Source organism: Bombus affinis, chromosome 13 (genome assembly GCF_024516045.1).
Source record: "Bombus affinis isolate iyBomAffi1 chromosome 13, iyBomAffi1.2, whole genome shotgun sequence".
In the NCBI taxonomy this organism is placed as follows: Eukaryota; Metazoa; Arthropoda; class Insecta; order Hymenoptera; family Apidae; genus Bombus; species Bombus affinis.
The window spans coordinates 11,334,054-11,350,939 of NC_066356.1; the positions used below are offsets into that span (position 1 = coordinate 11,334,054).

A 16,886-nucleotide genomic window follows, 5' to 3' on the forward strand; every position below is an offset into this window, starting at 1 on the left:
GTAAATGAATGGAGAAGCAAGGGCTTTCAATGGGTTGGGTAAGAATGACTGGTGGTTGTTTTACATCGTATAAGGTATATTATTTATTATATCTTATTTACATTCAACATCGTCTTGACAACACCATAGGAAAAATGTTTTTAGACACGTTCCAAAATTTGTCGACATTAACTCTCTTATTGCATCTGTCGCGCTTTGTCGCTTCTTTCGTTTTATACAATGAATCGAGGACACACGATGGTGATTCGCTGAACCAATTATCGTAAAAACTCAGTTCGATGAGTATACATAAATTATGATGCGTGTACATGATAGTAGATGAGCTATTTATAATATATACGGGACGGTACCTGTGTGCTTTGTCTTCTCGCGAATTTAATATATGTTTTCTTCTTTCTTTATTTTATCTTTTTTTTTTTTTTTGTTTGCTTTTCGTTTCCGAAGCAGGTACTTTGACAAAGTTCGCTGTTAAACAGACTGTTAAAAAGGCAAAAGAAAAAAGAAAAAAAAAGGAGGGAAACAAATTGAAAAGAGAATTAAACAACAATGTGCACGTAGATCGCTTAAAAAACGCTTAACTAATCGATAACATAACTGCTTAGAGACTCGACGATCGTATCTATGACGCTGTATTTCGCGTTTTTTTTTTCTTTTATCCTTTCGTCTCTTTTTATACGGCGGTGAGAATTTTTCGAAAACAGCGAAGTAAGGAAATAATGATCTTTCTTTTCTTCTCTCATCTTTCTTTCGTCCCCTTTCGTACGATTCTAGTAAGGTAAATGGATAACCTACCACGGTTAGAACGTCCTTTTTTTCTTTTTTTTTTTAATTTAGTCTGATCTCTAAACAATAAATAAGGCTTTCTTTGTTTTTAATAAATAGTAGTACAGAAGTGTTAAATCGAGTAAAAGTATTTAAGTAAAGGAGCGTCCAAGGAGGATGTGTTCAACGATTTCTCATTCGTTTGCTCGTCGCTGCGTTTCCTCGTTAGGAAGAGTAACGATTACTTAAAAGAAAAGGAAAAAAAAAAAGAAGAAAAAGTATCAATACAATCGTAACTAAAAATAAAGGAAAGAAGGCGAATATAAAGGAAAACGATAGGAGAGGAAACGCAATTGAAGCGTCGTTCGCGTGAATCGAAGTAAATTTTGATTCGGATTACGCAGTTATTTTTCCTATCGCTTTTCCTTCTCTCGACGTTTTCGCACCTTGGATTCTCGTCTCTTACAAAATAAGAAGCGCCCTGCGTATTAGAATCGGAGAGTGGAAAATACAGAGAATCAAAGTACGTAAATGACGTGGTTCTCGGAGAAGTAGAAGTAGAAATAGAAGTAGAAGTAGAAGTAGAAGTAGAAGTAGAAGAAGAAGAGGAGGAAATGCGATCGAAAAGACTCGAGAAACAGAGACAGCTGTAGGCAGGTTCGAACGCGAAAGACTCGAGTGAAATGGAAAAGGTCTCTAATAAGATATCTTTTACGCTCTAACTAATTATCTTCTGCTCGTTTCGTGCCTACGATCGTGTAATATCGACAGAGATCTATGAAATCTAAATATTAATTCACTGAAACTATCGACATTTTCAAAACTTCAGGTCGCACTCGCAGGTTCGTCGCTAGACACAAATAGTTACAGCTGAAAGTTTTTAAAATCTTTTTTCTCTCTTTTTTCCCCTCTGGCGGAGTCCCGGCCGAAATTTCTTTCCTTCTCGTTCGATCGGTTTTTCGTATTTCTAAAAATTCGTTTCAACGTCACGCTGCGACATCGTATCGTTGCGCGCCTCGTTTCTCCTTCGTCTCTGTCGCGATATCGCGCGATTCGGTCGGGACTCCACCTGACTTTGTCGTTAAAGTCTCACGCTTTACCTTGCTTCTCGTTTAACTTTTAATACGAACATTTAGGAAGATAGCGCTATCGATAATTAATATTTTCTGAAATTTTTTAACATTCTCTATATAAAAATCTGCGTTTGCGTGTATTCGCTTATTGCTTCTTAATCGTCGCTATTCTCAGTAGCTTTTCTCGTTCTCTTTCTCTCGTAATGGAGGGTGCGCGTTCGCCACGCGATCTTTCGCCCTTCAACGCGAAACAACGCGGACCGAACCGCACCCTCCGGCATCTCCCTTCGCATTTTTCCCATGCAAACGGAACGACCTCGCGTAAGAATCTCCTGACGGAGAGGCGCGACGCGCGCCGATGGATCCACCCAAACCAACGAACAAAGTTATTCCACGTTTTCTTTCGCACGCCAGCGATTTCGTGCATCGTGGCGTCCATCGGCTCCCTTTCCCCAACTATATCTCTAGCGTAATTCGTTAAATTAAGAATACAAATTTCCCGTGGCTCGGCCGACTTGCTCGCAAGCGTTCGCCGGTTTCAACGGGCGTCTGCCAGATCGTCGTCCGTCTGGCAAGCAGTCTTTACGATCGGCGAACGTGCATCATCCAACGAGATACAGACCATCCATTGTCCGTTGGATAGTATCGCTACGCGTGCACGCTGCGGCACGGACGTTGCGTCTGCGATGCGAAACAATTCGAAACCGCTCGTACAAAGGTAAATCTGTTACTCGGAGGCGGCCACCGCGTGTCCGTTTTCGCGTCGGTGTCGTCGCGAAAACTTTTCCGCATCGATCTCGCGCCGAACATCTCTCGCTCGTCGTTGCTTCGAAAAATTTACCCGCCACGCTCCTTCTCGCGCTTTCATCGTCCCTTTTATTTAATCTTTCTTTTAAACTCCTTGATATGTTCACGGTGTCGAGGGACACGTTTCGCGGTTTCTTTTCTCCCTGCTACTCGTTGCACACTCCCACGGTCCTTTCCGACAAATCTGTCCCGCATTGCGCACCGTATAATCTATTTCTCTTTTAATAACTGTGTATATATATATATATATGGGGAGCATTTTTCCTCGCAATCGACGATTACGCGCGATAGCGTGCGCCTTTTCTTTCCCTTTCGCGCAAAACATTTTCCCTCGTTCACGCACTCTCTCTCTCTTTCTCTCTCTCACACACACACACACACACTTTCACCCTCTATCGCTCTCGCTCTCTGTTTTAGCGTTATTGGCACATGTTCCTGCTTGGTTACTCGTTCCCTCTTCCCTTTGATCGACAGGTACCTATACAAATCGCGTATAAACGATATACTTATCATATAGGTAACGCGAAGGCAAGAGTCCTGCTTTCTTCGAGTTTCGTCGTCGCGTTATTTAACATCTAGAGCAATTTCCAGCAATTTCGCTTTCAGTCTCGCGCGATTACCCGTCGCTCCTTCGATCGTTTGGCAAAAGCGGAGCGGAATGGCAACGCTTTTCGTATTCGTATATCTACATGCGTCGCGCGAGCCGCGCGTAAGATGCGCCGTGTGTTTGTACATCGATTAAGCTTTATCGATAAGAGCTAGAAAATATTCGCTGCACGGGACGTAAAACGCGGCGCTAGACTCGCAGCGAGGACGCGTTACCCTGCTCGATTTCTCCCTCCTGTAAATGGCTAGCTTAAAACGTATCGTTAGACCCGTGGAATCTTCGTTTCGGTTTCGTAATCAACCAATCGTTGCTCGAAAACTTTCGCACGGAGGAACGAAACGAGGGGCAAGCTGCGGGGCTCGTTGTTACTTTAGGCCGTCTATTTGTTCGTGCAATCGGTTCTGTACCGTAGAGACGCTCGACGGCACGCATCGTGCGAATCGTTGGACCACCCGCTGTTCACCGTTCGATTCGCGCCACATACGGTTAGGAACTCACGGTGAAACGAGAGAGCGACTTTTCGTTGACAGCAAAGAGCGTTTGGACCGAGAAACCGAGAAAGTCTCGACGGTGAGCAGGTTGGAAAAGTTCGGCTTCTAGGTAGGATCGACGTCGTCGGCTCGTCGCGCGACGTTCTCTAAATTTTATACGGCAGTGATCGTGCAGTGGCAGTTCGGTTGTTTTCCACGCGACGCCACGGATCCACGAGTTGGACAGCGCGCGAGAAAAATTTTCTAGCGAGAGAAAGACAAAGTCGACGGCGGACTCGTTCGCGGAGTCGCGGTATACGTTTGTTGCGCGTCGATCCCGTCACGATCGTCTCGTAAAAAATGGTTCGTTTGTCGAAGAAGATTCGCGCTAGTTTCGTAAAAACTAGGTCCGATGAGTGGTCGTCGCAGCGGCGAATTTCGTCGTTTTGCATGCGACGTGGGAGGCGGCAACTCGAACGGATCTCCGGTGCTTTTTCTCCGTTGGAATGTCTGCGATACGCGGTTCCTCGCCGATTCTGCCAAACTGGCGGCGCGGCCCTTCTGCCGTGGCTCGTGGCCTCGCGTTCGCCAACGAAGCTTCTCTTCCAAGAAAAACGTCTATCGCCCTGACTAGGATGACGATGCTACGGACCGTCGTGCCTTCGTACAATTCCGTTCAGAGGGTGATCGACGCGAAAGCTTCTCGAACGAACGATGCGTTTCGTCGATGGAACGTGGAATCGAATCCTGCGTCGGTCGCAACGTCAACCCGATTAAACGAGAAAACCTTGCGAAGTGGCCGACATCTGCGCTCTGAGCGCTGTCACGCTGTTCATTATCTTCTTCTGGTGTCCCACCAACGTCACCCCGAGCGCCGTCAGCTCTTGTACGGTAACACGCGCGGCCGCCTCCAAGGTAGTCACTCCGGATCTTTCGAAACTCTCCGCGTACCGTGACATCTTGATGGAAGCCAGCCACTCGCTGACCGAGGTCAGCTGCGTCAAGTCCACCGCGTCCGGCGCCAGTGGATTGGTGCCCCTGTCGAAAATTTCGTGTTACACTCGAATCCTTCGTTTCCGCGATATATCAAGGAATCCAGGGGAACGCTATGAGGAACCAAAGACCTGAAATTCGTTCGAGCTTCTACAGGTCGTTGATCGGATTCTAAGGACAGAGCGGAAAAACGCGAGCGCTTTGATCTCTGATCGAGCTTCATCGAAATTAGAGGACAAAGGAACAAATCGATTTCCAGTGGATCGGCCTTCTCGTTCCGAAACGATCGGTTTTGATCGGAGAAGATCGACGGTTCAAGCGATCGAGCTAGAGAAACGCTTTCGTCTTTCCACCTTCGGAACTGTAAAGAGCAATTTCAAGTCCATTTCGGATTCTATCATCGAAATATCTCTAGTAAGGAAGGGTGTGGTGGTGGGTCAGCCGTTTCGACGAACGCCAATTACATCGGTCGTCGAAATAGCTACGCTCGTACTCAGCCCTAGATCTGTTTACACAAACGGGATCTATGTTATATCCGGTATATGTACACTAATATCCATCGGTTAGCAACAAAATACATAGACATTTTGATTCTCGTGCTCGCAGAAAGTCATTCTCGCCAATGACGGAAAAATCGACTTTCTCGTAGAAAGTCCACGTTCGCGATACACGGTTTATCGGACGTACGTAAGAGACATTCTGCGAGCAGAGTTAAGAAAAGAATTTGCAGTCGATAGGGTGGTTGGTTAGGGTGAAAGAGCGTGATTCAGAATCGAGTTTTTGGGGGAGGTTCGCTACTCGTTTCTAGGAGAAGTCGTTCCATTGGTGTCATTTACTTGATAGATGTTTTACGGGCGGATTTACGGGTAGATACGGTATAAAACGGATGTTAGAAGGGCCGGTAAAATATCTTTATGTACACTTTGACCGAGGCTCGATAAGTTTTCACGACCGTGCCTGAAAGCCTCGCTCGATTCGCGTGTCGACCGATCTACGATACACGCGACCAGTCTGCGAAGCGAGCTCGTGCTTGCACGCCGGAAAAAGTCGATCGAATCACGGTTACACAGGCGAGATCGTGAAAATTCGAACCTTCGTGGAACCGTTGCTAGCGATCGGTGATCGATGGTGACACGATAGTGAGAGTCGCTAATGACGGTGTTATTACGTTGATGATATACACACAAAGTCGAGAGATCAGCTGGACGTATTACGTAGACGTGAATGGATAATGGTGCGTATGAAGCAAGCAGTGCGATACGAACTAATAGGATACAAGCAGAGCAAATGCTGTCTACGTGGCAGCAATACTCATGGTGATTCGAACGAAGCAAACGGAGCAAAAAGGCAACGAATCGAATCCGTTGCACGCGACTACGCGAGTCGCTTATCGTTGCAAGACGTGTCGACCAACTGCGTAAATTTAAATCCATGGAAGAACGATAATTATCGGTGCGTTCCTTTTTTTTAAATGCACCGTGCAGTTTACAAGTATTTCCGCTATCTCCTTCGGATAAGTAAATTTATCGACGTAAGATTTCTTCTTCGAAACGTTCCATGCTAATTACGTAACTTGTTCGCGTAAACGCGAAATCGATAACTTCGTAAAAGGCCGCCGAGTCGATGAATTTGTTTTCCGAGAGACTCGCACGGTAGGTGGTATTATATCGTATGTACTCGTCGATCAAGAAACACCTCGGCGAATGACTATTCTTTTTCTTGCCTTGTTGCTCCTCCTTTCCTTCGTACTTTCTTTACTTCTTTTTTTTTTTTTCTTTTTGGGTCGACTGAAAGCTGTTCTTGATTTTTTACCTTTTCCTCAAATGCACGTTGGAGGATGTCGACGAGGCGGGTGGGGGTGGGGGCGGAGCACCCCTTTCCCTGATTCTGACAATTGTTAGCATTTGTTAGTGCGATCGAGGTCACACACTTTGGCGTGTGTTTGCTTGTACGTGTGTCTGGTTTGCCTGTGTGTGTTTACGTGTATCGCATACGTTTTCTCGTCTCATCTCTGCCCTGATTTCTCTCCGGTGTGCCGTTGTACGTTTGCGCGAGCGTGCGACCGTGTGCTTGCGCGAAGCTCGTTTATCGCGATTGTCGGCGTAAACTCTAAGGTAATTAGCGCGCATCGATTCGATTTCCGCGGGCGTAACGCGTCTAAGCTGATTGTCCATTTTGATTCTCGTCTCGAAAAAGAAAAATCGTTCGCGAAGCAGCGAAACCTTAACCCTCTTCGTTTGTCGTCCCGTTCTATCTTCCTTCCATTCCATTTTTCCTGTAATGGTGTGTCGCGACGCATTCCGCTATGATCGACCTTTTTGTCCAGATTTTTCGCTATAACGTAGGCGCGACGCGCGTATCGTCGCAAGAATCGATCGTCCCGGCGTGAAAACAACCTGGGATATCGCGTACAATTTCTCGGTACGGTTTTCCTGACTTTTCTCGACTTTCAAGTAGAAAAATACTATTCTAATCTGGTCGAATGGTAGCTCGCGTGATTAAATGCTAATAAGTCTTTGCAGTTTCCTCCTTTTGTTGCGGTAAAAGTCGTGACGTTAATAAATACTATATCGATATATATATATATATATATATGTATGTATATATATCCGCTTCTTTACGATATATGTATATGTTTACGTATACTCCTGTGAGATATATACATATATATATATATATATACACACATTACGTATATGAAGAATTAGAAAAACATCTGAAAGACTATGACAACGCGTCTCGCGGTTAAAACCCTCTCTGCCCGTTCCTAAGCTTTCCCAGCTTAAACCCATTCTACGTATATTGCTATTCGTTGCTTCGATTCGTCCTCTATAAATTCTCGTTATATCTCTACCAAAAAACTGCGGGTTACATATATATGTATATACTCTCATAAAATTTCCCATTTAAATCACTCTAACTAGAACCATAAATATTCTCTATGCGATCTCTACGTGGCAGCTAAGATGGATAAAATTCATCGCGCCTGGCGGTCGCTCCAACGTCACATCGATAAAAAACACTTTTCTCTTTATAAATAAGTATACGTATCGTAGATTCCTTTGCCGACGATAATGAATCTCGTATAATTCGAAAACCGTGAAAATCTTTCCACTACGACGACTATAATTCGCTACCGTTTTTTACCTACGTCTAAATACGCTCGCAACACAATCGACAACCTAAATATTTCCTTTACGAGAGCGATTCCCTACGCTAGAGAGAAACGCGTGAAAATCATCCTATCCGCGATTATTCTGCTTAAGGAGAAAAGCGTCCCTGTGCATCGTTCAACGTTCGGCAAAAACTGCACGAGTGTTTCTTCGGCGAACGTCGACGGACGAAAAAAGCCAATCCGTTGGACCCGGTTGTCGTTTGACAAGCTGGAACGCGTACAACTTCGATCGTTGTTTGCACGGAAAGAAACGAGCGGGTCTTACTCCCACTCTCCGACGACTTTTTCATTATACGAATTTCGTTTCAGCTTTGGACGAAAACGACGATCGTGGAGCTTCGACCCCAAACGGAGACGGCTGCGAGGAAAAAAAAAAACTGAAGACGCAAAGACTTTGTCGTTGATCGTTGTTGACCCTCTGACAGGACGACGGAATAGACAATGATCGCGTTCTGTCGATTCTCCATAGAAAAGAATGTCGATAAACGCGCGTTCATATAAATGTCAAATTGATACTAATTTTTAATCAGATATTACAGCGTACGAATATCGCAACATCGGTTTGCTACCTATCGTTAAAGATTATTAACGACGTTCAAGTTGAAATGCACGTAACGATGCTTTCGACGCGAACATCGTCGATCGAAGATGCATGGAAATTTAGCAACGAGGCTTCTGATCTCTAGACGTTCGCTCGTGAAACCGAAGAAGAGGCAGCAGGAAGCACTTGTCTCTCTTAAAGAGAAAAAATACGATCGATTCTGGTCGATTAACCGAAGTGTGTGAATGGGACCCAATTGGGATAAGTAAGCGGTGGCTGTTGTGGCAATGCGTGTGTCGCTGCGTGTGTGTGATAGTGTAAGCTACGGCCGGCTCCTGGTGGCATTACTGGAACGGCAATCGTCGACTGGGCTTGATGGGCCTGATGGCCGACTACGTCTACGAACGGACCCGTTGTCGCGGCTGGAATCGCAGCGGTCGCTGCCGCGGCCTGTGCGGCAGCCGCGTGGCTTGTGACATAGTACGGATTGTGTGCAGGTGGCCTCACGCTGTTGTTGTAGTTGTTGAGTTGTAGTTGGTGGTAGATGGTAGTTGTCGCAGTTGCGTTGGGTTGCAGTTCGTAGTCGGGTACCAAAGACACCACAAAACCAAAACCACAAAGAATTAGCCCAGAAAAAAAGGAACGTCGTCGGCAAGAGAAACTGAAATTTTCGTTGGATCGAAGGGCAGAGGGATGGAAACGACAGAGATTGATCCATCGATGTCGAAACGAATATGCGTAAAGTCCTTTCCTTCCGGTAAAGCGTCCTATCTAGAATTTCTTTATTTTTCAACGTGCGTTGAAATATCTCAACCGTTTCAACCGTTTTTTACCTTTGAAGCAAAGTTACACGACCAAAGGGGAGAGAACAGGATTTCGTCGAACAGTCGATGGATCCAAAGTTCAAACGAGCAAAGGCGACGCAAAGACTTGTTCTATTTCGTTGGAAACTTTCTTCTGGATGTTTAACGACGAAATAGTTGAATTAACGATAATCGACTCGTCTCGAGGTACGACGAATCGATGGACGATCAAAATGTTTTTCTCCTTTCTTCGATCGGGAGAAAAATTTGGCAATTTTTTCGCGATGTCCGCTGCTGTTCTTAAAAACCACAAACACTTTCCTCGTATTCTTCATTAACGATCGTGTGCAACGATAAAGCGGTGCTGGCAAGACGTCCGACTCTCGAGTATCGTTTGATCTCGCCTTTGTTCGCCTTTTTTGTGTTTCGCGGTGGAAATAAGTGGAGGTAAGAGGACGAGGGTTTAAAGGCTCCAGGATTACAGAAACGATAAGCGCTAAAGCGATAAAAGCTCTCTGAAAGCCACCGCAGTACGATGCGCACTTTTCGCCGTTCTCTTGAAACGCGAACGAAAAATTATTCCGCGAAAATGATCGCGCGGAGACTTTCGTCCATAAATTAATTTTCCTCCCAACAAGTAATACGAAACAGAAACGGAAGGTAGGTAGTAGATCTTTTTGCACGTTCCAAAGGAAATTAAGCCGTTTTAATTAAGAGCAGAGTTACGTGCGCAAAAGCCGCTTGTTACATGTAGTATATGGTCGCAAACTTTTTCGAACGACATTTTTCTCGCGCGTCGGACATTCAGCTTAACGAGATTACTCGCCGAGATTCATCGAAAATATGTGCTGTAAACAAGAAAAATCCAACAGAAATTTTTGTTTCCCGCACGTTCTATTTTCTCGCGCTTCGTTGCTCGCGAAATCCTTTCTCGGTGTTTCTCTCTCTTTCAATTTGACATCGTTGAATTTCAAAGAGAACGAGATGCGAGGAAGCGGAGGCGCTGTACAAAATCAATTTTGACGACTTTGAGCTACGGGAAATGTACAAAAAAAAAAAAAAAATATTAAAAAAGAAAAATAAAGAAAAGAAATGTGTACATATGTATATATATATGTATATATAAAAAAAAAAAAAAAATAGATCCATAAGAAAATAAGAGAAACGAATAAGTAGCTTTGAATGAAAATGTCAGACGTCACGAACTAAAAGGTGCGAAAAAGATCAGTCCAGTACAATATGCCCGTTTCCAGTAATGCCAATCAGGTCGAGGTATTAACGGCGCCTCGAGCATAGACGTGCACAAGAATCTCTCTCTGTCGAGTAGACACACACACATTCGTGATTATTCCTGGACGGCCAATATTCATCGTTTAGGCGGTAACATCCTATTACGGATGAGCAACAACATCAAAGCCCAGTCTAACAGCGTACGTGAAGAGCGCAGAGCATGTGAGCTTCTTACAGTATTCAGCGATAGAACGGAAAAAACGTTTGGCTGTCGAGAGAAATTAATTTATGGACACGAAGTGTGATTCGCGTAGCATGCGGCATGATTCGTGTTAAGAGATGATGAAAGAACAATTCGGTGGTGCAGGCCCCTGATGCCAAACGCGTTCCCAGGAATATCTAGTATCGCGTTGGATCAATTATCTCACGGAGCCTACCGAATTGTTCGTACGATGAAAGCAACGACACGACAGGTTTTTTTTTTTTGCACCGTTGTTCGTATTACGTTAGTCGGAAACGCAAGTTTTCTCGGTACTTCTCCTGCGAATGGTAATCCCGATACATCGAACACGTGAATAATAGCGCGCCAGTAACATATAGGTACGCGAGTCGCGAAGAAATTCCTATTCTCTCGAATAGAATGAAAATTGTTACCTGTTCTGGGCGATTTTCCTCAGCGTGTCCGGGCTTCGTATCAATTTGTCCAAGGTTTGAGTGAGATTGGCGAAGGTAGGACGATGGGTTCGTTCCTTCTGCCAGCAATCGAGCATCAGCTGATAGATCGCTTCCGGACAATCCATCGGTGCTGGAAGCCTGTATCCTTTTTCGATCGACTTTATCACATCCTGATTAGACCAGTTCCAATACGGTCTTTCGCCGTAGGACATCACCTCCCAACAAACGATGCCCATGCTCCATACGTCGGAAGCGCTGGTGAACTTTCGGAACGCTATCGCTTCCGGAGCTGTCCATCGTACCGGGATCTTTCCACCCTTTTTGCCGGAGTAAACAGTCTTTCAAGATTCGATATTTGAAAGTCTCGGTTCCATCGACGAGACCGCGTCTCGTCAAAGAAAAGGAGTAACATCGATACGATACAACTTTGTTTATCCGAATTCCTCGGTCTAGCAAACGGTTCCAGAGTATCTCGCCGTTCTTTCGCGTTATCGCAAGAAGCCTATAAAATTGACTTCGACCAAAACTTTTTGACTACATTTTCACCTCTAATTTCGCTGAACGTTACAACGTTAACGCGATTGTTACTAAACGGAGCTTCGGATAAACGAAGTTGTACCATAGCACGAGCAACAGTGTTTTGCGAGCTGACTACTTACCCTGGTCGTGTACGCTCCTTCCGTGGCGCTTTCGATCTCCCGGCTAAGCCCGAAATCGGCGATCTTGCAGACGAGTGCAGCATTCACGAGCACGTTCCTCGCCGCGAGATCTCGATGTACGTAGTTCATTTCAGCAAGATACTGCATGCCGCTCGCTATACCGCGAAGCATGCCTACAAGCTGCAGCACCTGGAACTTGCCGTCGTTCGCACGCAGGAAAGTGTCCAGGCTACCGTTCTCCATGAACTCAGTGATGATCATCACTGGATTGCTCTTGGTTACGACACCTTGCAGGAATATCACGTTCGGATGCTCGAACTGACCCATGATGGAGGCTTCAGTGAGGAAGTCGTTGCGAGCTTTGTCGGCGGAGCCTGGTTTCAATGTCTTGATCGCGACGTCGATCTCCGTTCGACCGTCTGGCGGTAGTTTTAATTTTCCTCGACAAACGTCGCCAAATTCTCCACCACCTGTTCGTTAACGAGAAACGAGAGAAATTTGTTAACAAAAAAATCTGACAAAATTGAGATGCGAGATGCTAGGCGTTCGAAGAACGTATTAACGTTTCAAAAGACACGAAAAGGCTATTTATATACCTATGATAGCTTCTATCGTAATGTATCCTGCGTCGATTTCTCGGGCGAATTCTCTCACAGCTTGATTCGGATCTTCGTAAGTATGAGGATCGACGTAACTCCTTGCACCTCCGCCACCAGCACCTCCCGCACTCGCGGCAGCAACTCCCACTGCAGGTGTGAACAGCGGCGTGGTCACTGCAACGTCACCAAAACAGAGTTCATTATATTAACACGAGGGCCGGTGTGTTAAATTTTGACGGAATCTCGGAGCGCGAGAGTGACAACGTTCGCTCCGTGACTGTCAACCGTATTATCCCGTGAAAACACTCACACACCCTTCCTCTTTAAACAAAATTAGACATGTTCGAAATTATAAAACAAACGTGTATATATATATATATATGTATTAAAAAAAAAAAGGCTGAAACCGTGTGTTTATTAGTTTTCCAGCTCACTAGCCTTATCTTTGAATATTTATACTCGACACAATTTTCCATCGTATAATAAACACTTTCTATTATAATAATTCCGATATAAAGGAAAATATTTGCTTTCACTAATAAAGTAAGGGGCAACGAAATAATTCACTAATTATACCACTATGTATAAAAAGATCTAAAACGGAAAACTGAAAAATCTCGCGCTAAATAACTTTCATGCTAGCGTAGAAATCCTCGCATGCCTAATACGCCAAATGATTTCAATTACGATGCATCAGATTGAATGACGTTAGTCGTAGTACGGAGCGCGGAGGATGCTCCGGTCGAATCGAATTACTTCGTCGCCTGTTAATTTACATCCGCGAATGCATCTGCGACGGCTCGCTAACTCTGCGAGGCAAATTAATTCGAGTTCCACCGAAACATGCCAGTATTTCGCACACGTCAACGCACAGAACGTTATACAGACGATTGGAAAAGATCTCGACGACTGGCTGAAAAAATGGAACGATGCAAGAGATACAAAAGAACACGATGCAAATTGGTAACACGTTTAAGAGAATAAAGGAATCTCATGCTTTCTTTTCGTGCTTCTCGTCTACTTAAAATTTAAGGGAACGACGAAAAGAAACGAAAAGGGAAATATAAAGAGAGAGTGAGAGAAAAAAAAGAGAAAAAGAGAGAGAGAGAGAGAGAGAGAGAGAGAGAGAGATAAAAGCAGAGGTAAAAAGGAAAATAAGAAAAGGGCAAATGTGTGGTGTTCCAGTTTGAGCGAGTGTAAAGTGTCTCGAAGACTCTGTGGATCACGAGGAGAGAGCGTTTTGCGTCGACGCGTCCCCTCCGGATTCAACGATTTCGACGAAATTTTACTCGGGCTGATCAAGGACTTACGCGAGGACTTGCTCTTGTTGTTGGTGTGGGTTGTCACAATCGGTGAACTGTCCATTTTGCAGTGCACTGTGAACAACACAACAACCAACACACTAATTGACAAACAGCAAACAAAAAGAAGCGAAGGATGTACGATGAGCACAGAGTTTTAATGACGCGACCGAACAGAGGCAACGACTCGAGAGAGAATTTGAAAAAAAAAAAAAAAAAGAAAAAGAAAAGAAACGATAGGAAACGCGTTTAATTCTCGCTTGCTTGATCTTCGTGCGTTCTTGTCTTCGGCTTCTGCGATAGTTGCACGCGTATAAATTCTCGCGTGTAAATGAAAAACAAAAAAGGAAGGGGGATAAAATATATAAAACAACATACCGCAAATAAAACAAGTGCAGTGCCAACGATAACACAACTAACAACATACGCATGCAGAACGTAGATGCACACTGTATGACGCAAGCATGAAAAGCACGTACACGCACATCTTCGGAGGGTACTTGGTATTGTACGCAAAGCTGATATCGCGCTCGTCCGTTCGACGGTGGAGCGAGCAAGAAGATCGTGCGTGCCCGTGCGTAAAAAATTTAGAACGCATCAAAGAGATGCATGTACAAGGGGGTGCAAAGATAACTACGCAAAACCGAGTTCCTAGAAAAAAAATTTGAGGTGTTGGAGAAGACTTACTGTAGGTCACAACTAGTCCTGTAGTAGCAGGCGATTGTGTACATTGTTTCATTGGATTTTTTCATGGATTTTTCATGGAGGCAGGTTCGATAGATTAGGGGAATCGCACATGAAAAGAAAGAATCGAAAGAATTTTGTTAGAATAATGGTACTTAGGTTGTGGGCCAGATCGGTATGAATTTTGCTCGTAAGCGATCGTCTCTCATTCTTTTTTAACTCGCTGGCCTGAAGCCGTTCTCGGACTTGAATAACTTTTTCCGTTTTCTTTTCTTTTCTTTAAACGAACCACTTTTCAATAATCTTTCTTTCGTCAGAGAGAGATAGCGAAGAAGTACTTCTAAAGTATTGGGTGTTTAGCGACAAGACATAAATCATCGGGGTATTGTATACATCGATGGGGCTGGGGTCGATACTTGCTGGATCTAACGGGGGGGTGGTGATCCAAAAATATTAGTCACAAGACACGAGGGCGTAGTGAAACAACTATAAAAGTGACAGGGGTTATAGCGATAATGAATTTATAAAGAAAAGAGAATCGAAGCCTGTCGGCATCGGACAAACGTACCTTCGCCGTTTCTATACTCCAGGGTATCGCAGTCACTGGGCTGTTTCTTGTTGCATTCGTCCGAGGCCCTGCTGTATCGAAATTATACCAAATCAGATCAGAGTCAAATGAAACGCCGCGATGCAAAGTAAATGCTTGGACAATGATTATAATCTGTATCGTCTTTAATTTACTACTTAATGTTACAAACAATCCGTTTACCTTCTCAAAATTAGAACGGTCATGATAATGATGATCACCAGAAGGACTACCACAGCAACGATAGCTCCTGCTATGATCCTTACTTGCATATTGTCATCTTCTCCGACGTAGTCTGTGAAAGACGAATAAACATGCCCCATTGAGAAACTACGCTTTAATTATGCACGCTGTGTCGTAAAATCGCTGTAAACTGTTGACTGAGAGAATGGATGATGGTTCATTGGGAGGGAACGCGTGATACAACTAATCCTAATAATCACCTAGTCCCATAGCATGAGGCGTCTTTTTATAAACTATGGGCGTATATTCGCCCCAGCCTCGCGTAGTCTTCGCTCGTACTTGTATCGCGTAGTCCGTCGATGGTTTTAGGCCCTTGAACGTCGCGGATAACTCGGAAGTTTGTATAACCGTAGCGTTGGTAGCATCGTCGTATCGCGGATAACACCTCACTGAAACGAGATCACGCGATATTAACGTATAAATTAATTTATACGTATTTATAGTTACACGTTAGGTTACGACGGACGTGTCGTTAAAGTTATATATTCGCACTTTAGGGATCAAGGGGAAACGAGCAACTTTACCTTCGTATCTTTCGACCAGATCGCTGTCTCCACCGACCTCGGTTACCGGAGCGTCCCAACTAATGCTCAGTTCCGAACTCTTCACGCTGGTAATCCTGACGTTGCTCACCAAACTAGGTACGCTAGCTTCTGTGGTGACGGTGATGTCCACGTACTCGGATTTTCCAGCCAACGCCGACACACCGTTCTCGGCAAATACTTGGAATCGATACGTGGTCACCGCGTTTAGACCCGTTATCGTGATCTTCGTATCGTTGAAAACTTCCTGTTTGACCGAAACCAGTCGAATTAACGCGCGTTTCGTCGTTCGCAGGAAAACGAAACGACCAAAAGCGGAGAGGAAATACTCACGGTGTTGGGAATGTATTTGACGCCCATACTACAGGCATCGCAGACCACCCTGTAAGTCGTATCTGTTCTGCCGCCCAGCATGTGCGGCGCGTTCCACGACAGAATCACAGTAGACTGGTCGACGAAGTTCACCGTCAAATTTTGTGGCGCCGACGGTGGTTCTATAAACGTGCAAATCGATAAAATATCCTCGATCGGGCAGGATCAACGGTACAAAGTTAAGAAACTCACGTGTACAAGGCATTTTCTTCGGATCTTTCTCGGCCCTAAAATAACCGGCGTTGCATCGACATTCGGTGAATCCGTAATCGGAGGATTTGCTGTGAGCCGGACAAGCTTCGCAACTGTGCGACCCAGCTTCGTGTTTGAATTTACCGATCGCGCACTCGGTGCACGCTTGCTTCTCGACGTCAGCCTGATAGCCAGGTTTGCAGTGACATCCACCGTTAGGCAGGTACCATTTGCCATCTCCTTTGCAGAGGAAGGTTGGCTGTTCGATGACCACGGCGTTGTCCACGCAAGTGCCGATCGTTTGTTCGATCAACGCGACTTCGCGACCCGTTGGCGTTGCCGGGAAGTGTGCAAAGTTCACAGAGATCTCCGGACAGCTGATGTAGTAAACTTTAATGGCCAAGATGGAGATGCAAGCTCCCTGATCGCGGAACGCGAAGTACACGCCCTTCTTCGTCACTGGAATGGACTTGACCTCCGTGTTTATAACCACCCCGGTGTTAGTGTTGAACCTTCCCTCGCCAGCAGCGATGCGTCCTGTGGATCAAACGATCGGTTTCGTCTCGCGACTC

The 16,886-nt window shown here is 45.0% G+C and overlaps 1 protein-coding gene across 19 annotated transcripts in view; it reads right to left on the bottom strand.

Moving 5' to 3' along the window:
- Positions 1 to 55: 55 nt before the first annotated feature.
- LOC126923099 (ephrin type-B receptor 1-B) overlaps positions 56 to 16,886 on the bottom strand; it is a 93,380-nt gene continuing 76,549 nt past the window's right edge. Inside the window, exons 5-17 of one of the 19 annotated variants that reach the window (XM_050736166.1) lie at positions 16,315 to 16,851; positions 16,084 to 16,244; positions 15,733 to 15,997; positions 15,409 to 15,597; positions 15,149 to 15,260; positions 14,948 to 15,015; positions 14,383 to 14,400; positions 13,705 to 13,770; positions 12,392 to 12,568; positions 11,796 to 12,265; positions 11,116 to 11,474; positions 6,525 to 6,599; positions 56 to 4,757 (exon numbers count right to left, since the gene is read on the bottom strand). In XM_050736166.1, coding sequence (XP_050592123.1) covers positions 4,493 to 4,757; positions 6,525 to 6,599; positions 11,116 to 11,474; positions 11,796 to 12,265; positions 12,392 to 12,568; positions 13,705 to 13,770; positions 14,383 to 14,400; positions 14,948 to 15,015; positions 15,149 to 15,260; positions 15,409 to 15,597; positions 15,733 to 15,997; positions 16,084 to 16,244; positions 16,315 to 16,851 — 2,762 coding nt within the window. In that variant the 3' untranslated portion in view covers positions 56 to 4,492. Of the gene's footprint in view, positions 4,758 to 6,524; positions 6,600 to 7,039; positions 8,937 to 11,115; positions 11,475 to 11,795; positions 12,266 to 12,391; positions 12,569 to 13,704; positions 13,771 to 14,382; positions 14,401 to 14,947; positions 15,019 to 15,148; positions 15,261 to 15,408; positions 15,598 to 15,732; positions 15,998 to 16,083; positions 16,245 to 16,314; positions 16,852 to 16,886 lie in introns of those variants that run through there. The other 18 variants (XM_050736165.1, XM_050736168.1, XM_050736169.1 and 15 more) reach the window with 18 other exon arrangements.